Below are 26,614 nucleotides of genomic sequence, written 5' to 3'. Positions count from 1 at the left end.
CACTACCTAACAAGGAGGCTCCTCACTACCTAACAAGGAGGCTCCTTACCTCCTCACTACCTAACAAGGAGGCTCCTCACTACCTAACAAGGAGGCTCCTTTACCTCCTCACTACCTAACAAGTTGGCTCCTTTACCTCCTCACTACCTAACAAGGACGCTCCTCACTACCTAACAAGGAGGCTCCTTTACTCCTCACTACCTAACAAGGAGGCTCCTCACTACCTAACAAGGAGGCTCCTTTACCTCCTCACTACCTAACAAGGAGGCTCCTCACTACCTAACAAGGAGGCTCCTCACTACCTAACAAGGAGGCTCCTTTACCTCCTCACTACCTAACAAGGTGGCTCCTTTACCTCCTCACTACCTAACAAGGAGGCTCCTTTACCTCGTCACTACCTAACAAGGAGGCTCCTTTACCTCGTCACTACCTAACAAGGTGGCTCCTTTACCTCCTCACTACCTAACAAGGAGGCTCCGTTACCTCCTCACTACCTATCAAGGAGGCTCCGTTACCTCCTTACTACCTAACAAGGAGGCTCCATTACCTCCTCACTACCTAACGAGGAGGCTCCTTTACCTCCTCACTACCTAACGAGGAGGCTCCTTTACCTCCTCACTACCTACGAGGAGGCTCCTTTACCTCCTCACTGCCTAACAAGGAGGCTCCTTTACCTCCTCACTACCTAACAAGGAGGCTCCTCACTACCTAACAAGGAGGCTCCTTTACCTCCTCACTACCTAACAAGGAGGCTCCTCACTACCTAACAAGGAGGCTCCTCACTACCTAACAAGGAGGCTCCTTTACCTCCTCACTACCTAACAAGGTGGCTCCTTACCTCCTCACTACCTAACAAGGAGGCTCCTTTACCTCGTCACTACCTAACAAGGAGGCTCCTTTACCTCCTCACTACCTAACAAGGAGGCTCCTCACTACCTAACAAGGAGGCTCCTTTACCTCCTCACTACCTAACAAGGAGGCTCCTCACTACCTAACAGGAGGCTCCTTTACCTCCTCACTACCTAACAAGTTGGCTCCTTTACCTCCTCACTACCTAACAAGGACGCTCCTCACTACCTAACAAGGAGGCTCCTTTACCTCCTCACTACCTAACAAGGAGGCTCCTCACTACCTAACAAGGAGGCTCCTTTACCTCCTCACTACCTAACAAGGAGGCTCCTCACTACCTAACAAGGAGGCTCCTCACTACCTAACAAGGAGGCTCCTTTACCTCCTCACTACCTAACAAGGTGGCTCCTTTACCTCCTCACTACCTAACAAGGAGGCTCCTTTACCTCGTCACTACCTAACAAGGAGGCTCCTTTACCTCGTCACTACCTAACAAGGTGGCTCCTTTACCTCCTCACTACCTAACAAGGAGGCTCCGTTACCTCCTCACTACCTATCAAGGAGGCTCCGTTACCTCCTTACTACCTAACAAGGAGGCTCCATTACCTCCTCACTACCTAACGAGGAGGCTCCTTTACCTCCTCACTACCTAACGAGGAGGCTCCTTTACCTCCTCACTACCTTACGAGGAGGCTCCTTTACCTCCTCACTGCCTAACAAGGAGGCTCCTTTACCTCCTCACTACCTAACAAGGAGGCTCCTCACTACCTAACAAGGCTCCTCACTGCCTAACAAGGAGGCTCCTTTACCTCCTCACTACCTAACAAGGACGTTCCTCACTACCTAACAAGGAGGCTCCTCACTACCTAACAAGGAGGCTCCTTACCTCCTCACTACCTAACAAGGAGGCTCCTCACTACCTAACAAGGAGGCTCCTCACTACCTAACAAGGAGGCTCCTTTACCTCCTCACTACCTAACAAGTTGGCTCCTTTACCTCCTCACTACCTAACAAGGTGGCTCCTTTACCTCCTCACTACCTAACAAGTTGGCTCCTTTACCTCCTCACTACCTAACCAGTGGCTCCTTTACCTCCTCACTACCTAACAAGGAGGCTCCTCACTACCTAACAAGGAGGCTCCTTTACCTCCTCACTACCTAACAAGGAGGCTCCTCTACCTCCTCACTACCTAACAAGGAGGCTCCTTTACCTCCTCACTACCTAACAAGGACGCTCCTCACTACCTAACAAGGAGGCTCCTTTACCTCCTCACTACCTAACAAGGAGGCTCCTCACTACCTAACAAGGACGTTCCTCACTACCTAACAAGGAGGCTCCTCACTACCTAACAAGGAGGCTCCTTTACCTCCTCACTACCTAACAAGGAGGCTCCTCACTACATAACAAGGAGGCTCCTCACTACCTAACAAGGTGGCTCCTTTACCTCCTCACTACCTAACAAGGACGCTCCTCACTACCTAACAAGGAGGCTCCTTTACCTCCTCACTACCTAACAAGGAGGCTCCTCACTACCTAACAAGGAGGCTCCTTTACCTCCTCACTACCTAACAAGGACGCTCCTCACTACCTAACAAGGAGGCTCCTTTACCTCCTCACTACCTAACAAGGAGGCTCCTCACTACCTAACAAGGAGGCTCCTTTACCTCCTCACTACCTAACAAGGATGCTCCTCACTACCTAACAAGGAGGCTCCTTTACCTCCTCACTACCTAACAAGGACGCTCCTCACTACCTAACAAGGAGGCTCCTTTACCTCCTCACTACCTAACAAGGAGGCTCCTCACTACCTAACAAGGAGGCTCCTTTACCTCCTCACTACCTAACAAGTTGGCTCCTTTACCTCCTCACTACCTAACAAGGTGGCTCCTTTACCTCCTCACTACCTAACAAGTTGGCTCCTTTACCTCCTCACTACCTAACAAGGTGGCTCCTTTACCTCCTCACTACCTAACAAGGAGGCTCCTCACTACCTAACAAGGAGGCTCCTTTACCTCGTCACTACCTAACAAGGAGGCTCCTCTACCTCCTCACTACCTAACAAGGAGGCTCCTTTACCTCCTCACTACCTAACAAGGACGCTCCTCACTACCTAACAAGGAGGCTCCTCACTACCTAACAAGGAGGCTCCTTTACCTCCTCACTACCTAACAAGGAGGCTCCTCACTGCCTAACAAGGAGGCTCCTTTACCTCCTCACTACCTAACAAGGACGCTCCTCACTACCTAACAAGGTGGCTCCGTTACCTCCTCACTACCTAACAAGGACGCTCCTCACTACCTAACAAGGAGGCTCCTTTACCTCCTCACTACCTAACAAGGAGGCTCCTCACTACCTAACAAGGAGGCTCCTTTACCTCCTCACTACCTAACAAGGACGCTCCTCACTACCTAACAAGGAGGCTCCTTTACCTCCTCACTACCTAACAAGGACGCTCCTCACTACCTAACAAGGAGGCTCCTTTACCTCCTCACTACCTAACAAGGAGGCTCCTCACTACCTAACAAGGAGGCTCCTTTACCTCCTCACTACCTAACAAGGAGGCTCCGTTACCTCCTCACTACCTAACAAGTTGGCTCCTTTACCTCCTCACTACCTAACAAGGTGGCTCCTTTACCTCCTCACTACCTAACAAGTTGGCTCCTTTACCTCCTCACTACCTAACCAGGTGGCTCCTTTACCTCCTCACTACCTAACAAGGAGGCTCCTCACTACCTAACAAGGAGGCTCCTTTACCTCCTCACTACCTAACAAGGAGGCTCCTCTACCTCCTCACTACCTAACAAGGAGGCTCCTTTACCTCCTCACTACCTAACAAGGACGCTCCTCACTACCTAACAAGGAGGCTCCTTTACCTCCTCACTACCTAACAAGGAGGCTCCTCACTGCCTAACAAGGAGGCTCCTTTACCTCCTCACTACCTAACAAGGACGTTCCTCACTACCTAACAAGGAGGCTCCTCACTACCTAACAAGGAGGCTCCTTTACCTCCTCACTACCTAACAAGGAGGCTCCTCACTACATAACAAGGAGGCTCCTCACTACCTAACAAGGAGGCTCCTCACTACCTAACAAGGAGGCTCCTTTACCTCCTCACTACCTAACAAGTTGGCTCCTTTACCTCCTCACTACCTAACAAGGTGGCTCCTTTACCTCCTCACTACCTAACAAGGAGGCTCCTCACTACCTAACAAGGAGGCTCCTTTACCTCCTCACTACCTAACAAGGAGGCTCCTCACTACCTAACAAGGAGGCTCCTTTACCTCCTCACTACCTAACAAGTTGGCTCCTTTACCTCCTCACTACCTAACAAGGACGCTCCTCACTACCTAACAAGGAGGCTCCTTTACCTCCTCACTACCTAACAAGGAGGCTCCTCACTACCTAACAAGGAGGCTCCTTTACCTCCTCACTACCTAACAAGGAGGCTCCTCACTACCTAACAAGGAGGCTCCTCACTACCTAACAAGGAGGCTCCTTACCTCCTCACTACCTAACAAGGTGGCTCCTTTACCTCCTCACTACCTAACAAGGAGGCTCCTTTACCTCCTCACTACCTAACAAGGAGGCTCCTCACTACATAACAAGGAGGCTCCTCACTACCTAACAAGGAGGCTCCTCACTACCTAACAAGGAGGCTCCTTTACCTCCTCACTACCTAACAAGTTGGCTCCTTTACCTCCTCACTACCTAACAAGGTGGCTCCTTTACCTCCTCACTACCTAACAAGGAGGCTCCTCACTACCTAACAAGGAGGCTCCTTTACCTCCTCACTACCTAACAAGGAGGCTCCTCACTACCTAACAAGGAGGCTCCTTTACCTCCTCACTACCTAACAAGTTGGCTCCTTTACCTCCTCACTGCCTAACAAGGTGGCTCCTTTACCTCCTCACTACCTAACAAGGACGCTCCTCACTACCTAACAAGGAGGCTCCTCACTACCTAACAAGGAGGCTCCTTTACCTCCTTACTACCTATCAAGGAGGCTCCTCACTACCTAACAAGGAGGCTCCTCACTACCTAACAAGGAGGCTCCTTTACCTCCTCACTACCTAACAAGGAGGCTCCGTTACCTCCTCACTACCTAACAAGTTGGCTCCTTTACCTCCTCACTACCTAACAAGGTGGCTCCTTTACCTCCTCACTACCTAACAAGTTGGCTCCTTTACCTCCTCACTACCTAACCAGGTGGCTCCTTTACCTCCTCACTACCTAACAAGGAGGCTCCTCACTACCTAACAAGGAGGCTCCTTTACCTCCTCACTACCTAACAAGGAGGCTCCTCTACCTCCTCACTACCTAACAAGGAGGCTCCTTTACCTCCTCACTACCTAACAAGGACGCTCCTCACTACCTAACAAGGAGGCTCTTTTACCTCCTCACTACCTAACAAGGAGGCTCCTCACTGCCTAACAAGGAGGCTCCTTTACCTCCTCACTACCTAACAAGGACGTTCCTCACTACCTAACAAGGAGGCTCCTCACTACCTAACAAGGAGGCTCCTTTACCTCCTCACTACCTAACAAGGAGGCTCCTCACTACATAACAAGGAGGCTCCTCACTACCTAACAAGGAGGCTCCTCACTACCTAACAAGGAGGCTCCTCACTACCTAACAAGGAGGCTCCTTTACCTCCTCACTACCTAACAAGGTGGCTCCTTTACCTCCTCACTACCTAACAAGGAGGCTCCTTTACCTCGTCACTACCTAACAAGGAGGCTCCTTTACCTCGTCACTACCTAACAAGGTGGCTCCTTTACCTCCTCACTACCTAACAAGGAGGCTCCGTTACCTCCTCACTACCTATCAAGGAGGCTCCGTTACCTCCTTACTACCTAACAAGGAGGCTCCATTACCTCCTCACTACCTAACGAGGAGGCTCCTTTACCTCCTCACTACCTAACGAGGAGGCTCCTTTACCTCCTCACTACCTTACGAGGAGGCTCCTTTACCTCCTCACTGCCTAACAAGGAGGCTCCTTTACCTCCTCACTACCTAACAAGGAGGCTCCTCACTACCTAACAAGGAGGCTCCTCACTGCCTAACAAGGAGGCTCCTTTACCTCCTCACTACCTAACAAGGACGTTCCTCACTACCTAACAAGGAGGCTCCTCACTACCTAACAAGGAGGCTCCTTTACCTCCTCACTACCTAACAAGGAGGCTCCTCACTACCTAACAAGGAGGCTCCTCACTACCTAACAAGGAGGCTCCTTTACCTCCTCACTACCTAACAAGTTGGCTCCTTTACCTCCTCACTACCTAACAAGGTGGCTCCTTTACCTCCTCACTACCTAACAAGTTGGCTCCTTTACCTCCTCACTACCTAACCAGGTGGCTCCTTTACCTCCTCACTACCTAACAAGGAGGCTCCTCACTACCTAACAAGGAGGCTCCTTTACCTCCTCACTACCTAACAAGGAGGCTCCTCTACCTCCTCACTACCTAACAAGGAGGCTCCTTTACCTCCTCACTACCTAACAAGGACGCTCCTCACTACCTAACAAGGAGGCTCCTTTACCTCCTCACTACCTAACAAGGAGGCTCCTCACTACCTAACAAGGACGTTCCTCACTACCTAACAAGGAGGCTCCTCACTACCTAACAAGGAGGCTCCTTTACCTCCTCACTACCTAACAAGGAGGCTCCTCACTACATAACAAGGAGGCTCCTCACTACCTAACAAGGAGGCTCCTCACTACCTAACAAGGAGGCTCCTTTACCTCCTCACTACCTAACAAGTTGGCTCCTTTACCTCCTCACTACCTAACAAGGTGGCTCCTTTACCTCCTCACTACCTAACAAGGAGGCTCCTCACTACCTAACAAGGAGGCTCCTTTACCTCCTCACTACCTAACAAGGAGGCTCCTTTACCTCCTCACTACCTAACAAGTTGGCTCCTTTACCTCCTCACTGCCTAACAAGGTGGCTCCTTTACCTCCTCACTACCTAACAAGGACGCTCCTCACTACCTAACAAGGAGGCTCCTCACTACCTAACAAGGAGGCTCCTTTACCTCCTTACTACCTATCAAGGAGGCTCCTCACTACCTAACAAGGAGGCTCCTCACTACCTAACAAGGAGGCTCCTTTACCTCCTCACTACCTAACAAGGAGGCTCCTCACTACCTAACAAGGAGGCTCCGTTACCTCCTCACTACCCAACAAGGTGGCTCCTTTACCTCCTCACTACCTAACAAGGTGGCTCCTTTACCTCCTCACTACCTAACAAGGACGCTCCTCACTACCTAACAAGGAGGCTCCTTTACCTCCTCACTACCTAACAAGGAGGCTCCTCACTACCTAACAAGGAGGCTCCTTTACCTCCTCACTACCTAACAAGGACGCTCCTCACTACCTAACAAGGAGGCTCCTTTACCTCCTCACTACCTAACAAGGAGGCTCCTCACTACCTAACAAGGAGGCTCCTTTACCTCCTCACTACCTAACAAGGACGCTCCTCACTACCTAACAAGGAGGCTCCTTTACCTCCTCACTACCTAACAAGGACGCTCCTCACTACCTAACAAGGAGGCTCCTTTACCTCCTCACTACCTAACAAGGAGGCTCCTCACTACCTAACAAGGAGGCTCCTTTACCTCCTCACTACCTAACAAGTTGGCTCCTTTACCTCCTCACTACCTAACAAGGTGGCTCCTTTACCTCCTCACTACCTAACAAGTTGGCTCCTTTACCTCCTCACTACCTAACAAGGTGGCTCCTTTACCTCCTCACTACCTAACAAGGAGGCTCCTCACTACCTAACAAGGAGGCTCCTTTACCTCGTCACTACCTAACAAGGAGGCTCCTCTACCTCCTCACTACCTAACAAGGAGGCTCCTTTACCTCCTCACTACCTAACAAGGACGCTCCTCACTACCTAACAAGGAGGCTCCTCACTACCTAACAAGGAGGCTCCTTTACCTCCTCACTACCTAACAAGGAGGCTCCTCACTGCCTAACAAGGAGGCTCCTTTACCTCCTCACTACCTAACAAGGACGCTCCTCACTACCTAACAAGGTGGCTCCGTTACCTCCTCACTACCTAACAAGGACGCTCCTCACTACCTAACAAGGAGGCTCCTTTACCTCCTCACTACCTAACAAGGAGGCTCCTCACTACCTAACAAGGAGGCTCCTTTACCTCCTCACTACCTAACAAGGACGCTCCTCACTACCTAACAAGGAGGCTCCTTTACCTCCTCACTACCTAACAAGGACGCTCCTCACTACCTAACAAGGAGGCTCCTTTACCTCCTCACTACCTAACAAGGAGGCTCCTCACTACCTAACAAGGAGGCTCCTTTACCTCCTCACTACCTAACAAGGAGGCTCCGTTACCTCCTCACTACCTAACAAGTTGGCTCCTTTACCTCCTCACTACCTAACAAGGTGGCTCCTTTACCTCCTCACTACCTAACAAGTTGGCTCCTTTACCTCCTCACTACCTAACCAGGTGGCTCCTTTACCTCCTCACTACCTAACAAGGAGGCTCCTCACTACCTAACAAGGAGGCTCCTTTACCTCCTCACTACCTAACAAGGAGGCTCCTCTACCTCCTCACTACCTAACAAGGAGGCTCCTTTACCTCCTCACTACCTAACAAGGACGCTCCTCACTACCTAACAAGGAGGCTCCTTTGCCTCCTCACTACCTAACAAGGAGGCTCCTCACTGCCTAACAAGGAGGCTCCTTTACCTCCTCACTACCTAACAAGGACGTTCCTCACTACCTAACAAGGAGGCTCCTCACTACCTAACAAGGAGGCTCCTTTACCTCCTCACTACCTAACAAGGAGGCTCCTCACTACATAACAAGGAGGCTCCTCACTACCTAACAAGGAGGCTCCTCACTACCTAACAAGGAGGCTCCTTTACCTCCTCACTACCTAACAAGTTGGCTCCTTTACCTCCTCACTACCTAACAAGGTGGCTCCTTTACCTCCTCACTACCTAACAAGGAGGCTCCTCACTACCTAACAAGGAGGCTCCTTTACCTCCTCACTACCTAACAAGGAGGCTCCTCACTACCTAACAAGGAGGCTCCTTTACCTCCTCACTACCTAACAAGTTGGCTCCTTTACCTCCTCACTACCTAACAAGGACGCTCCTCACTACCTAACAAGGAGGCTCCTTTACCTCCTCACTACCTAACAAGGAGGCTCCTCACTACCTAACAAGGAGGCTCCTTTACCTCCTCACTACCTAACAAGGAGGCTCCTCACTACCTAACAAGGAGGCTCCTCACTACCTAACAAGGAGGCTCCTTTACCTCCTCACTACCTAACAAGGTGGCTCCTTTACCTCCTCACTACCTAACAAGGAGGCTCCTTTACCTCCTCACTACCTAACAAGGAGGCTCCTCACTACATAACAAGGAGGCTCCTCACTACCTAACAAGGAGGCTCCTCACTACCTAACAAGGAGGCTCCTTTACCTCCTCACTACCTAACAAGTTGGCTCCTTTACCTCCTCACTACCTAACAAGGTGGCTCCTTTACCTCCTCACTACCTAACAAGGAGGCTCCTCACTACCTAACAAGGAGGCTCCTTTACCTCCTCACTACCTAACAAGGAGGCTCCTCACTACCTAACAAGGAGGCTCCTTTACCTCCTCACTACCTAACAAGTTGGCTCCTTTACCTCCTCACTGCCTAACAAGGTGGCTCCTTTACCTCCTCACTACCTAACAAGGACGCTCCTCACTACCTAACAAGGAGGCTCCTCACTACCTAACAAGGAGGCTCCTTTACCTCCTTACTACCTATCAAGGAGGCTCCTCACTACCTAACAAGGAGGCTCCTCACTACCTAACAAGGAGGCTCCTTTACCTCCTCACTACCTAACAAGGAGGCTCCGTTACCTCCTCACTACCTAACAAGTTGGCTCCTTTACCTCCTCACTACCTAACAAGGTGGCTCCTTTACCTCCTCACTACCTAACAAGTTGGCTCCTTTACCTCCTCACTACCTAACCAGGTGGCTCCTTTACCTCCTCACTACCTAACAAGGAGGCTCCTCACTACCTAACAAGGAGGCTCCTTTACCTCCTCACTACCTAACAAGGAGGCTCCTCTACCTCCTCACTACCTAACAAGGAGGCTCCTTTACCTCCTCACTACCTAACAAGGACGCTCCTCACTACCTAACAAGGAGGCTCCTTTACCTCCTCACTACCTAACAAGGAGGCTCCTCACTGCCTAACAAGGAGGCTCCTTTACCTCCTCACTACCTAACAAGGACGTTCCTCACTACCTAACAAGGAGGCTCCTCACTACCTAACAAGGAGGCTCCTTTACCTCCTCACTACCTAACAAGGAGGCTCCTCACTACATAACAAGGAGGCTCCTCACTACCTAACAAGGAGGCTCCTCACTACCTAACAAGGAGGCTCCTTTACCTCCTCACTACCTAACAAGTTGGCTCCTTTACCTCCTCACTACCTAACAAGGTGGCTCCTTTACCTCCTCACTACCTAACAAGGAGGCTCCTCACTACCTAACAAGGAGGCTCCTTTACCTCCTCACTACCTAACAAGGAGGCTCCTCACTACCTAACAAGGAGGCTCCTTTACCTCCTCACTACCTAACAAGTTGGCTCCTTTACCTCCTCACTACCTAACAAGGACGCTCCTCACTACCTAACAAGGAGGCTCCTTTACCTCCTCACTACCTAACAAGGAGGCTCCTCACTACCTAACAAGGAGGCTCCTTTACCTCCTCACTACCTAACAAGGAGGCTCCTCACTACCTAACAAGGAGGCTCCTCACTACCTAACAAGGAGGCTCCTTTACCTCCTCACTACCTAACAAGGTGGCTCCTTTACCTCCTCACTACCTAACAAGGAGGCTCCTTTACCTCGTCACTACCTAACAAGGAGGCTCCTTTACCTCGTCACTACCTAACAAGGTGGCTCCTTTACCTCCTCACTACCTAACAAGGAGGCTCCGTTACCTCCTCACTACCTATCAAGGAGGCTCCGTTACCTCCTTACTACCTAACAAGGAGGCTCCATTACCTCCTCACTACCTAACGAGGAGGCTCCTTTACCTCCTCACTACCTAACGAGGAGGCTCCTTTACCTCCTCACTACCTTACGAGGAGGCTCCTTTACCTCCTCACTGCCTAACAAGGAGGCTCCTTTACCTCCTCACTACCTAACAAGGAGGCTCCTCACTACCTAACAAGGAGGCTCCTCACTGCCTAACAAGGAGGCTCCTTTACCTCCTCACTACCTAACAAGGACGTTCCTCACTACCTAACAAGGAGGCTCCTCACTACCTAACAAGGAGGCTCCTTTACCTCCTCACTACCTAACAAGGAGGCTCCTCACTACCTAACAAGGAGGCTCCTCACTACCTAACAAGGAGGCTCCTTTACCTCCTCACTACCTAACAAGTTGGCTCCTTTACCTCCTCACTACCTAACAAGGTGGCTCCTTTACCTCCTCACTACCTAACAAGGAGGCTCCTCACTACCTAACAAGGAGGCTCCTTTACCTCCTCACTACCTAACAAGGAGGCTCCTCACTACCTAACAAGGAGGCTCCTTTACCTCCTCACTACCTAACAAGTTGGCTCCTTTACCTCCTCACTGCCTAACAAGGTGGCTCCTTTACCTCCTCACTACCTAACAAGGACGCTCCTCACTACCTAACAAGGAGGCTCCTCACTACCTAACAAGGAGGCTCCTTTACCTCCTCACTACCTAACAAGGAGGCTCCTTTACCTCCTCACTACCTAACAAGGAGGCTCCTTTACCTCCTCACTACCTAACAAGGACGCTCCTCACTACCTAACAAGGAGGCTCCTTTACCTCCTCACTACCTAACAAGGACGCTCCTCACTACCTAACAAGGAGGCTCCTTTACCTCCTCACTACCTAACAAGGAGGCTCCTCACTACCTAACAAGGAGGCTCCTCACTACCTAACAAGGAGGCTCCTTTACCTCCTCACTACCTAACAAGGTGGCTCCTTTACCTCCTCACTACCTAACAAGGAGGCTCCTTTACCTCGTCACTACCTAACAAGGAGGCTCCTTTACCTCGTCACTACCTAACAAGGAGGCTCCTTTACCTCCTCACTGCCTAACAAGGTGGCTCCTTTACCTCCTCACTACCTAACAAGGAGGCTCCGTTACCTCCTCACTACCTATCAAGGAGGCTCCGTTACCTCCTTACTACCTTACGAGGAGGCTCCTTTACCTGCTCACTACCTAACGAGGAGGCTCCTTTACCTCGTCACTACCTTACGAGGAGGCTCCTTTACCTCCTCACTACCTAACAAGGAGGCTCCTTTACCTCCTCACTACCTTACGAGGAAGGGTACTATGAGGGTCTAGGAAGCATCTTTTCTTACTTGCTTGCACAAAGACCTGTCACTTCTCGTCACAGCTTCCTTTTCTTTACCTACTTGTCTCCTTTTTTTAACCCTGCGCTTCCTAACTGAAAACATTATTTACCTCTCAACTATCCAGCTGATGCATTTTTACCTCACTGCTTCCTAGAAACATTCTTTAACTCCTCGTTTTCTTAGTAGGAAGCTTCTTTATATCTTTATTCCCGTTTGTTTGTAACTCCTAGTTCTACCTCCTCACTTCATCACCAGAAAGCGTGTGTACCTCCTCCTTCTTTATCTTCTTTATTTCTTAACTAGGACGCATCTTTACTTCCATGCTTTCTTCCTCATGTTTTTATTTCATCATTTAAATTCAAAGTCTGCGATTGTCTGAATCGCTGCTCGGGGACGTTGTTGTTTGTTTCTTCACTGACTCCCACCTTCGCATATGCTCATCCATATTTAATGCACAACGTCTAGCAGAGTGTGTGTGTGTGTTTCCCTGTGGGTTTGATTGTGTATAAATGAAACGGTGTCGGTGGCTGGCCTGCATGTGTTTGTGTGTTTATGTGTGTGCGGCTCCCTGCTGTCTGCCACCATCTGCTGTTCACTGCAGACTGAAGCAGAGAGTCGATGAGTTGATGGAGGAACTGATCCCAAACACTCGGAGAACACAGGAAACTGTTCTCTGCAGCTTTCTGCTGATTAAACATTTCACCACAACGTTTTCCTGTTGCTACGAGACGGATTTAAACCACAGATAGAATAAAAACACGTCTGTGGGGACTGTTTTTTAAGGCTGAAATACTGTCTGAAAATTTATAAACCAAACTCCAAAGAGCTCACTAAGAAGGAAGCAAGAACAAAAGTATGCTTTCTAGCTAGTTAGTGAGGAGGAGAACAAACTTAGTGTTAGTCTTAGAGTTAAGGAAGCTTTCTACTTCAGTAATGAGGATATAATAAAGGTTCCTAGCTAGGAGGTAAACAAACTTCTTGGTTAGGTAGCAAGTACAAACTACTTTGTACTCAAATTGTGCGAAATAGAAATCTTAATTATGTCAAGTTTAATTTCCTAAGTTGTCCCAGGTAAGATGTTTACAGGTGTGAACAGGTGTTTAAAAAGTGTCCGAGTGTGACTGTATATGTTCACAGGTTGATACAGATGTTTGCAGGTGTGAACAGGTGTTTAAAAAGTGTCCGAGTGTGACTGTATATGTTCACAGGTTGATACAGATGTTTGCAGGTGTGAACAGGTGTTTAGGTGTCTAAGCTGTGGACAGGCATTAATTGCAGGTGTGAATGGGTGTTTGCAGGAGTTCACTAATGCTTTCAGGTGTTCTCTGGGATTCACAGATGTCTACAGGGCTACATGTTTTAATGCTGTGAGCAGGTGATCACTGTGTAAACAATTCTTTACTTTGATCTGTGTTTACAGAAGCTTACAGGTGTTTACAGGTATGAACAGGTGTTCACGTGTTAGAATGTTAAACAATCTCTTCCAGTGTTTATAGACGTCTATCTGTATGTGTTCATGTGTGTTTATACTTGTATCCTCACAGGTGTTTACAGGTGTGAATGTTACTGGTCCGACCTTCTGGGTGTGTTGCGGAGACCAAGGACACCATTAACAAGTGTAAAAACATGAAAGCTCACTAACTTGTTTCTTCCTGTCTGCAGCTCGGCCGCCATGTCTAAAGCGACGGTGAAGAAGCTGCACTGGCGCTCCAAGGTAATGCTGACGTCTCTCTGAAAGACGATTAAACTTTATGATTGAAAGTCTGAACTGTGTTTCAGTCATGTGACCTCCCGTCATTTGTTGTTCAGGTCCAGGAGAGCTTCGTCCCGCTGGGGGGCGGCTCCGGAGAGCTGGGTCTGGCCATCGGGGGCGGGGCCGACTACGGCGAGTTCCCATTCGTCACAGCGGCCCACGGGGGCGGGGCAACTGTGAGCGACATCATCTTAGAGATCGGGGGGACGCCCGTGTTAGGGATGACCCTCGGTGATGTCAGAGGAGTCCTCAACTCCTGTCCTCATCCTATCAGAATCAAGACTGTCTCACCAGGTCAGCGGACACACTACACTTTTCAATCTGTTTCTGTCGCTCTGATTTATTTTGTTTTATTCTTTTACGTTCAACGTAGCAGTTAATAGACTAAATTTGTCAATCATTCAAGCCTCCAGTTGGCTGTGAAGTTATTTTGCCGTAGTGGTATTACAACTTCTGGGTTTATCAGATGACGCACATTGACCCTAAAATCACTTTCACCTACACACAATCATCAGAAAATGAGCAGCTGTATGACTTTTCTTTAAATGTTCCTAAACGTCACGAACACTCTGAAAATGAAGTGGATCAACTCAGCTATTTAACCTCAGTGGGGTCGTTTGCCAGGATCGTCGATACCGCTGAGGTTCATTAGTGTTCCTGGTTTCTGTGACGACAGTTGTTACAGTCGTTAGGACTACCCGAGGCCAAGACTGAATGACCATCGTTGGTATCTTCACCTGAGGCCAATAGGTTACGTTTGTTGAGTTTCCTGGGAAGTGATGAAAGGACAGCATTGTTAGGCTTTAATCAGGAGATGTATTGCTATATATCATGAAAGAGTACATATGTGTCATGATACAGTATACCTTTTTATCAGAAACAGCAATTTGTCCTACAGTAGCTTGTTTAGAAGAGCAGCATATACAGGTTGCTCTCCTGCCTAAGGGCAGGCTCCACCGAAATTTGAACTCGGATCGCTGGATTCAGAGTCCAGAGTGCTAACCATTACACCATGGAACCACTACACTGAGACGGTAGGCAGTTCCTCACATCGCCACGATGCAGAGAAAAAAGGTGGGGAAGCAGTCGGCGGGCGGGGGTCTCCAGAACTATTTGACCCTGATTGCGATCGTTAACTTTGCTAGGAGTGCGGTGCTGAAAATAAAGCCTCCTCTGCTGCAGCTACTCCTGAAAGCAGCGTCGCAAAGGTTGTAGCTCTACTGCTCAAACTGGATGTTTAATTTATGCGCTTATCCCCATAACATGCAGAGAACTTACTCGTTTTCCCTACTATCATGTGACAGGGAATCGCTTGGCTGAAAAATCTCACTGTCAGAAGTAGGATTCAAACCCACGCCTCGAGACGAGACTGCGACCTTAACGCAGCGCCTTAGATCACTCAGTCATCCTGACTGCGTGAAAGCTCTGTTCAGTGGGAACTTTGCTTTAGTACACAATGCCATGACATATTATGGCTAAACGTCTGGCGCAAAACCATCCAATTGGTCGGCAGTGGCGCCGCCAGGCGGGGCCGGGGCCACCCTAATAAAATTGGTGCCAATGTTATATATACTGTATATATATATATATTATGTAACTCCTGGGTTTGAGTTAAAAGGTTCTTAGCAGCACATATGTGTTGTCATATCAGGCTCTGTCACTTTAAGAGGGTAACCTCTGACCCTGAGCTGTGACGGACTGGGATGTTTATTTTAAGAGAGGCCTCCAATTTGTCTATGTAGATGCCTATCACGTTTCTAAAATTGTGATTGGTAAAGGGGTGGGCCTAACAGGCAGAGCAGATCGGAGTTACGGGTCAGCCTGCTGCTTCCGGTGTTTTTATCTGGAGGTAACTTGGCGACCAGCTGCAGAAGACAGAAAAGTGTAATTTAATTAATGAACAGACCGACAGACAGTGAGTAAACTGGCTAGTTTATAATAATAATACATTTTATTTGTGGGCACCTTTCATAGCACTCAAGGACACCTTACAGATTAAAACAGTTAGAATACATTTCAAGGAGGCAATACAAAAAATCAAAACAAGACACAATGTAAAGATTAAGATCAAATAGAATAGAGAAAAGAATTTAAAAAAGAAATAAGAGAAAGCAGTTCATCATGAAGCCAGTGGAAGGTGGAGTTTTGTGGTGTAGGCCTTTCAAAATAAGTGTGTTTTGAGTGAAGTTTTAGAATCAGAATCAGAATCAGCTTTATTGCCAGGTATGTGTACACATACGAGGAATTTGACTCAGGATTGTACATTGTTCATGATGTGCTTACTTGTACAAAAATACCATAACACAATATTAAAATAAAATCAGACACAAACTACAGTATAGACAACACTAATATACACACTATGAACAAAACAATATAGACATGTTGACAAATAGTGCAGTGATCAGAGTGCAAAGGATGCAAGAGTAAACTATTATTCTCATTATGTACATGTTGAAGGTGGATGTGATATACAGGTACACATACATGCATACATGTACACATGTACACAGTGTGATGGAGCATAGTGCAAAGGATGCTGGAAAAAATAAATAAGACCTATGACCTTATGACCTGAGGTAGGTGTATTGGTATACAGTATATACAATATGACATAGTATAAACAGCACTGAAATAGAGAATGGTGAATAAATAAATAATAAGTACTAACCAGTAAACAGGTGGCTGATTAGAGACAGAGTTACTGGGTTAAAAAGATATGACCCCAATGTGATTTGAACACGTAACCTTCTGATCTGGAGTCAGACGCGCTACCGTTGCGCCATGAGGTCATACAAAGGAAGACAGTGACTCAGTCGTACAAATGAATGAAATGAAATAGAGGGAGGGAGTTCCAAAGGTGAGGCGCACAATAGCTGAAGGCTCTGAACCCCATAATGGACATGCAGGCAGAAGGAATGGAAAGTAGTGAGGAAGAATAGGATCGGAGAGTTCGGGATGGGGCGTAGGGCTGAAGGAGTTCAGAGAGATAAGGAGGAGCAAGACGATGGAGAGCTTTGAAGGTGAGGAGTAGAATTTTAAAATCTATACGGTATTTGACAGGGAGCCAGTGCAGTTGTGTTAGAAGTGGAGTAATGTGTTCAGAGACTGGGGTTCTGGTGATAATAAGGGCAGCAGAGTTTTAGACCAGTTGGAGTTTACGAATGGACTTGTGAGATAGACCAGAGAGAAGGGAGTTACAGTAATCAGTACGGGAAGTGACAAGAACGTGGATGAGAGTAGCAGTGTGATGGTGTGTAAGTGAAGGACGAAGGCGGTTGATGGTGCGTAAGTGGAAATAAGCAGACCGGGTAAGATTATTAATGTGTTTTTCAAAAGAAAGTGTGCTGTCGAGGATGATACCATAACTCTTGACGTGGGGGGAGGAGGGGACAGTGGAATTGTCAATGGGTAGAGCAAAGTTTGGACATTTTGCTAGGGTGGATTTGGAGCCAACAAGGAGAATTTCAGTTTTATCACTGTTTAGTTTGAGGAAGTTTTGAGTGAACCAGGTTTTAACTTCATCTAAGCAGTCAGTTAGAGAAGACGGAGGGAGCAGAGACGTAGGTTTGGTGGACAAGTAGAGCTGGGTGTCATCGGCGTAGCAGTGAAATTGGATATTATATTTCCTGAGAATAGAACCAAGGGGAAGTAGATAAATTATAAAAAGGAGGGGACGATCCCTGTCAAATGATCCCTGGGGAACACCACAGGTGACAGGGGAGAGTTGTGATCGAACATTTTTAAGTTGTACAAAGTGAGTGTGGCCAGACAGGTATGACGGGAACCAGTTTAGTGATGTGTTGATGATACCAATGGAAGCTAGACGGTCCAGGAGGATATTGTGAGAGATTGTATCAAAGGCAGCAGTTAAATCGAGAAGGATCAGTATGGTAAGAAGACCTGAGTCAGCAGCCATTAGTAGGTCATTGGTGACCTTGACTAGGGCTGTTTCTGTGCTGCGGAGAGGCCGAAAAAAGGGTCTATGGACGATGCCATGAAACTGGGCTTAACGTTATTTGGAAGGGTAAACATCTCTGCCCAGCAGGCGCTCCATTGAGCGGAAAACAGGTGGAGGAAAACAGCGACGTGCTCACTGACAGTCGGATTGTAACGTTAATTAAACTCTGTGGAAAATGTTAAACAGCACTGCGGGGCCGCAACGAGTCGGCGGACTCCCTGAATAAGTTCAGAGTCATCCAGAAGTTTGCCCAGAGGAAAAACCGCCATGCGGCCTTTCTCCTCACGTGAGCCCTCAGCTGTGGTGGGTGAAATCATCTTTTATCATCCTGACTGTGCTGCTGCTCCGTGCGTGGGCCAAATTATTGTGCTGAATCGATTGATACTAGGCTATGGATTGCGGTTGTTGTCATGATGTTGTTGTCATATAGCCGCGTTCATGCTGCGTTATCATTTGAGATTATTACACCAATATGCCGGCTCGCTGCGCTGTATTAAAGGTACGGAGCCGGGAAGGAGATGTATATTGGCGGACATTCTTTCCGTATTGATTGCAGGATGTCTTTGTGAAGGTGACTACAGAAAGGGTTTGGATCCCTAAAAAAATGTCTGTGCGCGTCGTCGTGGACTTCAGTGGTGTTGAGCTCACTGCTGTTTGCTTATGGCCCTGTAGGCTCATTTGTTCTGAGCGCATGTGTGTTGGCTTAAATATTGCATTCTTAATTTAGGTTTGTGACAGTGGTACTGTAACTTGCGATCTCTCTCTCTCTCGGTGGAGCCATGCTGTTTGTTGACATGTTAAAAACACAGTAGCAAGAGAGCGTATTGTAGTTTTACTGGCATCTATGTTTTGAAACCATTTTTATAAAATATTCTTCTTTATAAATAATTGCACAACTCTGTACAGACACATATTGTATATTTCAATGAAATTATTATATAGTCTAATATGAAAGAGAAACATCTATGCTCCGTGAAGTTTGTAATCTTGAGTAGGCTTGTTCCCATTAAATGTTTTGTTCTTTGCTTTGCAGTCAATGCACTCGTACAAAAGCTGTAGTATTTTAGTTTTTTTTAAGGAAAAGCTCAACTAGTGTATTTGAAGAACAATTGCCTGACACATGCAGATACATAACACATTATGGAACTCAAATTTGTTAACTGAACTGGTTTTAGTTTATGGACATTAGGCAATCGGTAACATTAACTGTAAAATAAGAAACCAAAGTATGTCAGTCTGTGATTCCTTAACTCATATTTTAACGTAGTTTTCAACTAGTCTATATACTGTATAATAGAATTCCCGAAATTCGGTTTTGGCTTTTTGGTTTTAGTGTGCCACCCGAGGTTTTTCAGCGGCCCCATCTGGCCACCCCTAGGAAAACAAAGTCTTGAAATGAGAACAACATGATCAGACAAAGTCTGTGAACGTCCAGAATACGGTTTTCGAGCACAGTTGAGTCGCATTTGGTCTAAAACCAGGTTCCACCGAGATTTGAACTCAGATCGCTGGATTCAAAGACCAAAGTGCTAACCATTGCACCATGGAACCACTGCACGTCAATGAACGGCAGATTCTTACATGATATCGCCACGTGTATTATCTGTGCAAAGAATAGCCGCGGGAAAGCGGTCCGGGGAGGTGGTTTCCAAAGCTTTTCGACAGTGATCCGACAAGTGGGAACCCCTGTCTGCCTTGAAAATTTCTCCCTGGGTAAGACCTCGCTGGTGCAGTATAACTACCCTGTGTCTTGTTGCTGTGGTCAGTCTTGCCATGGCGTATGACTTTTGAAAGAAAATTGTCTTCAGCAACCTCACCTTGTAAGCTGAGTTTATAGCAATTTTCCCACACCTGCCTAAAACTTTTGCCCAGTACTGTATGTATTTTAATGCAGAGAGGATGACGTAGAAGGCATGCAACAATACCGGTGACACAGAAGGGAACATGTGAAAACACAACTTTTACTGGTTGACTTAATCAACTTAGTTTGCAACGCATTTACAGACAAGAGTAGATGTTGGAAATGGGCAATAAAGACATTGTTTTTAAAGACATCCTACAACCAATTCATCCAGCAACAAATAAGCCTACTGTGTACAAATACTTTCTAGCGCGCTAGCTTTTCAAAGTTTATGACCGCAGGGACTAACACATTCGACTCAGAAGCTGGGCAAGCCAGCCTAAGACCACTCGGCCATCCTGATTGCGAAAGAGTATATATGTGTCATGATACAGTATACCTTTTTATCAGAAACAGCAATTTGTCCTACAAAGATCAGCATATACAGGTTGCTCTCCTGCAGGCTCCACCGAGATTTGAACTCGGATCGCTGGATTCAGAGTCCAGAGTGCTAACCATTACACCATGGAACCACTACACTGAGACGGTAGGCAGTTCCTCACATTGCCACGTAGATTATCTATGCAGAGAAAAAAGGTCTCCAGAACTAATCGACCCTGATTGCGATCGTTAACTTTGCTAGGAGTGCGGTGCTGAAAAGAGAGCCTCCTCTGCAGCAGCGTCGCAAAGGTTGCAGCTCTACTGCTCAAACCGGATGTTTAATTTATGCGCTTATCCCATAAGATGCAGAGAACTTACTCGTTTTCCCTACTATCCTGTGACAGGGAATTGCTCGGCTGAAAAACCTCACTGTCAGAAGTGGGATTCAAACCCACGCCTCCAGACGAGACTGTGACCTTAACGCAGCGCCTTAGACCGCTCGGCCATCCGGACTGCGTGAAAGCTCTGTTCAGTGGGAACTTTGCTTTAGTAAACAATGCCATGGCATATTATGGCTAAACGTCTGCCGCAAAACCATCCAATTGGTCGGCAGTGGCGCCGCCAGGCATTTAACCTCAGCGGTATCGACAATCCTGGCAAACGACTCCACTGAGGTTAAATTGCTTAGTTTCCCTACCAGTCAGTCAGAACTGAAGAAGTCCTTTGGATGAGGGACGAAACGTCTTCTAGTATCTTCAACCAAGTCCAGTTGCCCTTGACTTTAACCTTCTTTGGATAACTATGACCTGGATGACAGAGAATCTTCATAGACATTATTATAGTATGTTTTCCCATTCATGCTTGGCCACAGAAAGTCTCTTCTGAGCATGCTCTAAATTGTGCCCAAAGTGTGAGGAAGCCTGCAGAAATATGGCGGAGGCTTTTTCATGTTTTGTGCTTATTAACTTTGTATAAGAATGAATGTGGTGGTACCATGGCGACCTGTCAATCAGAGGCGACTCGTACCTGCTGCTCTGTGTACATTTAACCAGCGCCACTGAAAAAGCTCATCAAGAGTCGGCTGCTCATTTTTCAGTATGTACATTTTGTTTTAAGCCTGTTTGTCGCTAGCTAAAATTAGCATCCCAGCTAATATCACAGTTAATGTGAATTACAAATGCACCTTGCTAACCAAGCTAACTAGCTCCACCCTCTCGTCCAAATATGGTCACATCTGGTTCCAATAAGTCAACATTATGACAGCCAAAATGCTAAACTGGAGGCTTCTAAACTGTAGTCCACAAACCGACGGGGGACGCCACGGCGCATAGGTCCACTTATTTTTTTCCCATCTTTGGTCCTGACATTCACTCCAGAAACACTGACTCCTACATCTCCCATAATGCAGCTGGATAGTGTCCTTCATTTCACAGTTCTCAAACAGCCACGTCTTTCTAACCTGCAGACTGGGACACAGATGGTATGTTAGACATTTGTAATCACTACGACATCATATCCTCCCTCACCCCCTCTCTGTCTCTGTCAGGGTCGTCCCTCTGTAAGGACCTCAGGTTGTACCTCAGCAAGTGTTTCACTCCAGGCTCCATGGACAGTCAGCTGCAGCAGCTAATCAGAGAGAACCTGTACCTGCGGGCTGTACCCTGTAAGAAAAAACCTGTACACACACCTGGACACACACCTGTACACACACCTGTACACGCCTGTAAGACACACCTGTACACACACCTGTACACATACCTGTACACGCCTGTAAGACACACCTGTACACACCTGTAAGACACACCTGTACACATCTGTACACACACCTGTAAGACACACCTGTAAGACACACCTGTACACACCTGTAAGACACACCTGTATACATCTGTACACACACCTGTAAGACACACCTGTAAGACACACCTGTACACACCTGTAAGACACACCTGTACACATCTGTACACACACCTGTAAGACACACCTGTAAGACACACCTGTAAGACACACCTGTACACAGCTGTAAGACACACCTGTACACATCTGTACACACACCTGTTAGACACACCTGTAAGACACACCTGTAAAACACACCTGTACACACACCTGTACACACCTGTAAGACACACCTGTACACATCTGTACACACACCTGTACACACCTGTTAGACACACCTGTAAGACACACCTGTAAGACACACCTGTACACACACCTGTACACACACACCTGTACATACACACCTGTACACACACCTGTACACACACACACCTGTACATACACACCTATACACACACCTGTACACACACACCTGTACATACACACCTGTACACACACCTGTACACACACACACCTGTACATACACACCTATACACACACCTGTACACACACACCTGTACATACACACCTGTACACACACCTGTACACACCTGTTAGACACACCTGTTAGACACACCTGTTAGACACACCTGTACACACCTGTTAGACACACCTGTAAGACACACCTGTACACACACCTGTACACACACCTGTACACACCTGTAAGACACACCTGTACACACCTGTTAGACACACCTGTAAGACACACCTGTACACACACCTGTACACACACCTGTACACACACCTGTACACACTTGTACACACACCTGTACACACACCTGTAAGACACACCTGTAAGATACACCTGTAAGATACACCTGTACACACACCTGTACACACACCTGTAAGACACACCTGTAAGATACACCTGTAAGACACACCTGTACACACCTGTACACACACCTGTACACACTTGTACACACACCTGTACACACACCTGTAAGACACACCTGTACACACACCTGTACACACACCTGTAAGACACACCTGTAAGATACACCTGTAAGATACACCTGTACACACACCTGTAAGACACACCTGTACACACACCTGTACACACACCTGTACACACTTGTACACACACCTGTACACACTTGTACACACACCTGTAAGACCCACCTGTACACACCTGTACACACACCTGTACACACCTGTACACACCTGTAAGACCCACCTGTACACACACCTGTACACACCTGTACACACCTGTACACACTTGTACACACACTTGTACACACACCTGTACACACCTGTAAGACCCACCTGTACACACCTGTACACACACCTGTACACACACATATACACACCTGTAAGAAACACCTGTACACATGTCAACATAGATCCTGCACCTGTGTTTTTATTAGTTCTGGGATAATAACATGTTAACATACCCAGCCCTAGTTTTTATATTTTGATACTAGCATTCATTCAGCACTCCAGGTCCCATAAATACACAGTAACACCATGTTGGATTTATCTTGAAAGGCTTAAAACATGAAAACTACATCGCTGGTACCCTTTAAATTTAAAATGTCACAACTGCAGGTTAAAGTTTAACCTGAGCAGCAGGTTCCTTCCTCTGAAATTAAATAAAGTGCTGATGAACTCTGATAATGATTACAGGAAGAGGTGTTAGTGGTACACATACCACAGGGTGTGTGTGTAGTAATGTAGGTCACACAGAGCTGCAGTGACGTGGAAACCTTGAGAGCAGGCTGTGGTCGGATATCAGGGGAAATACACACAACGCGCGGAGCCGAGTGGAATATTTGAAGTTTTGGTCTCAACGTAAACCGACAGAGTGAGACCTCTTCACTTTCTGTACCGTTATATTCCTTACAGCCATTTACTGTATTTACAAACTGTGTTTTATTGCTCTTTAGGCCGCTCGTGAGGAAAGCATGAGTTTGAGTTTTTAACTGAAGAAATGTTTTGCATTGCAGAACCTGATGAGCCTCGCTCCCGATTCCTCAGCCTCACTGTCACTCACTCTGATGGAATTTGCTTCACTATCCTCAAGGCCTATCTATCACGCTGCACTTAAACTCTACAAAATATGCTAAAAAGACGCTAAAAGACGCTAACTGTTACTCACACAATGAAACTAATATGCACAAAATATTGTTTTTGTTACAGTATCTCAGTTTTAAATTCTAATAACATAAATCAATTGATTTACATCCAAAACAGTTACTGAAGATAAAGTACGATAAAGAACAACAAAGTCTCAGTAATGGTGAATTGTAGTTGAAACATAGCCAGCTAAGCATGATGTTCAGTTTAGAGGACACATGATTCATCTTTATTTCCTCCCAACATAAAATTGATACTTGAAATTTTAACAGTTGTAATTACTCATTAGTTTCTGACCGTTGGTCGGCCATATTGGTTTTAACAAATTTAAGTTGCACTTACAACGGCTTGCCAGAAGGAGGCAGTCTACGACATGACACACTAACGTCCGCTGTGGTGGCTGATGTGCAACTGTACCATCAATACATATACAACAGCTTTTAAATAGCTGTCCACTGATTCTAATTACCTCTCTATGTTGGAGTCTGAAGCCAGCTCTGTCCCTCTGTGATGACATCACGGTGTCCGCCCTGCAGGTACGACCAGGCAGCCTCGGGACGGCGAGATTACAGGTGTGGACTACAACTTTGTGTCCATCGAGGAATTTTTTTCTCTGGAGGAGTCTGGAGCTCTGCTGGAGAGCGGCAAGTTCAAAGGTATGAAAAACAACAACAACATGGCAACACAACAAAACAATACACAACATAACAGTACACCAACAACACAACACTACACAACATAACAGTACACCAACAACACAACACCAACAACACAACACTACACAACATAACAGTACACCAACAACACAACACTACAACACTACACCAACAACACAACACTACACAACATAACAGTACACCAACAACACAACACTACAACACTACACAACATAACAGTACACCAACAACACAACACTACAACACTACACAACATAACAGTACACCAACAACACAACACCAACAACACAACACTACACAACATAACAGTACACCAACAATACAACACTACAACACTACACCAACAATACACAACATAACACTACACCAACAACACAACACTACAACACAACACCAACAACACAACACTACACAACATAACAGTACACCAACAATACAACACTACAACACTACACCAACAATACACAACATAACACTACACCAACAACACAACACTACAACACTACACACCAACACACACAACATAACAGTACACCAACAACACAACACTACAACACTACACTAACAACACACAACATAACAGTACACCAACAACACAACACTACAACACTACACTAACACACTACATAACAGTACACCAACAACACAACACTACAACACTACACCAACAATACACAACATAACAGTACACCAACAACACAACACTACAACACTACACCAACAACACACAACATAACACTACACCAACAACACAACACTACAACACTACACCAACAATACACAACATAACACTACACCAACAACACAACACTACAACACTACACCAACAACACACAACATAACACTACACCAACAACATAACACTACACAACATAACAGTACACCAACAACACAACACTACAACACTACGCCAACACTACAACAACACAACACTACACCAACAACACAACACTACACAACATAACAGTACACCAACAACGCAACACTACAACACTACACCAACAATACACAACATAACAGTACACCAACAACACAACACTACAACACTACACAACATAACAGTACACCAACAACACAACACCAACAACACTACACCAACAACACCACACTACACAACATAACAGTACACCAACAACACAACACTACAACACTACACCAACAACACACAACATAACAGTACACCAACAACAACACTACAACACACACCACAACAACACACACTACACACACAACACTACACAACATAACAGTACACCAACAACACAACACCACACACTACACCAACAACACAACACTACACAACATAACAGTACACCAACAACACAACACTACAACACTACACCAACACACACACATAACAGTACACCAACAACACAACACTACAACACTACACCAACAACACAACACTACACAACATAACAGTACACCAACAATACAACACTACAACACTACACCAACAATACACAACATAACACTACACCAACAACACAACACTACAACACAACACCAACAACACAACACTACACAACATAACAGTACACCAACAATACAACACTACAACACTACACCAACAATACACAACATAACACTACACCAACAACACAACACTACAACACTACACCAACAACACACAACATAACAGTACACCAACAACACAACACTACAACACTACACCAACAACACAACACTACAACAACACAACACTACACAACATAACAGTACACAACATATACAACATAACAATACACCAACAACACAACACTACAACACTACACTAACAACACAACACTACAACACTACACTAACAACACAACACTACAACACTACGCCAACACTACAACA

At 46.5% G+C, this 26,614-nt stretch overlaps 1 protein-coding gene and 4 non-coding genes across 9 annotated transcripts in view; 1 reads left to right on the top strand and 4 right to left on the bottom strand.

The window, feature by feature from the left end:
* LOC119905516 (membrane-associated guanylate kinase, WW and PDZ domain-containing protein 3-like) overlaps window positions 1-26,614 on the top strand; it is a 96,831-nt gene that overhangs the window by 23,604 nt on the left and 46,613 nt on the right. For 2 of the 5 annotated variants that reach the window (XM_038722628.1, XM_038722625.1), the window contains exons 2-5: window positions 13,878-13,929; window positions 14,025-14,262; window positions 21,697-21,813; window positions 24,632-24,751. In XM_038722628.1, the coding sequence (XP_038578556.1) occupies window positions 13,888-13,929; window positions 14,025-14,262; window positions 21,697-21,813; window positions 24,632-24,751 (517 nt within the window). In that variant the 5' untranslated portion in view covers window positions 13,878-13,887. Of the gene's footprint in view, window positions 1-11,905; window positions 13,930-14,024; window positions 14,263-21,696; window positions 21,814-24,631; window positions 24,752-26,614 lie in introns of those variants that run through there. The other 3 variants (XM_038722626.1, XM_038722627.1, XM_038722629.1) reach the window with 3 other exon arrangements.
* trnaq-cug lies at window positions 14,917-14,988 on the bottom strand. The gene has a single exon. It is a non-coding gene; the product is annotated as a tRNA-Gln (tRNA).
* Window positions 16,689-16,760, bottom strand: trnaw-cca. The gene has a single exon. It is a non-coding gene; the product is annotated as a tRNA-Trp (tRNA).
* On the bottom strand, window positions 19,409-19,480 carry trnaq-uug. The gene has a single exon. It is a non-coding gene; the product is annotated as a tRNA-Gln (tRNA).
* trnaq-cug lies at window positions 20,231-20,302 on the bottom strand. The gene has a single exon. It is a non-coding gene; the product is annotated as a tRNA-Gln (tRNA).

Source organism: Micropterus salmoides, unplaced genomic scaffold (assembly GCF_014851395.1).
Source record: "Micropterus salmoides isolate LMB-PRFRI ecotype aquatic unplaced genomic scaffold, ASM1485139v1 Ms_hic_scaffold_16, whole genome shotgun sequence".
Lineage (NCBI taxonomy): Eukaryota > Metazoa > Chordata > Actinopteri > Centrarchiformes > Centrarchidae > Micropterus > Micropterus salmoides.
The sequence above is the reverse complement of the archived record's forward strand: the minus strand, read 5'-3'. Positions and strand labels throughout refer to the sequence as shown.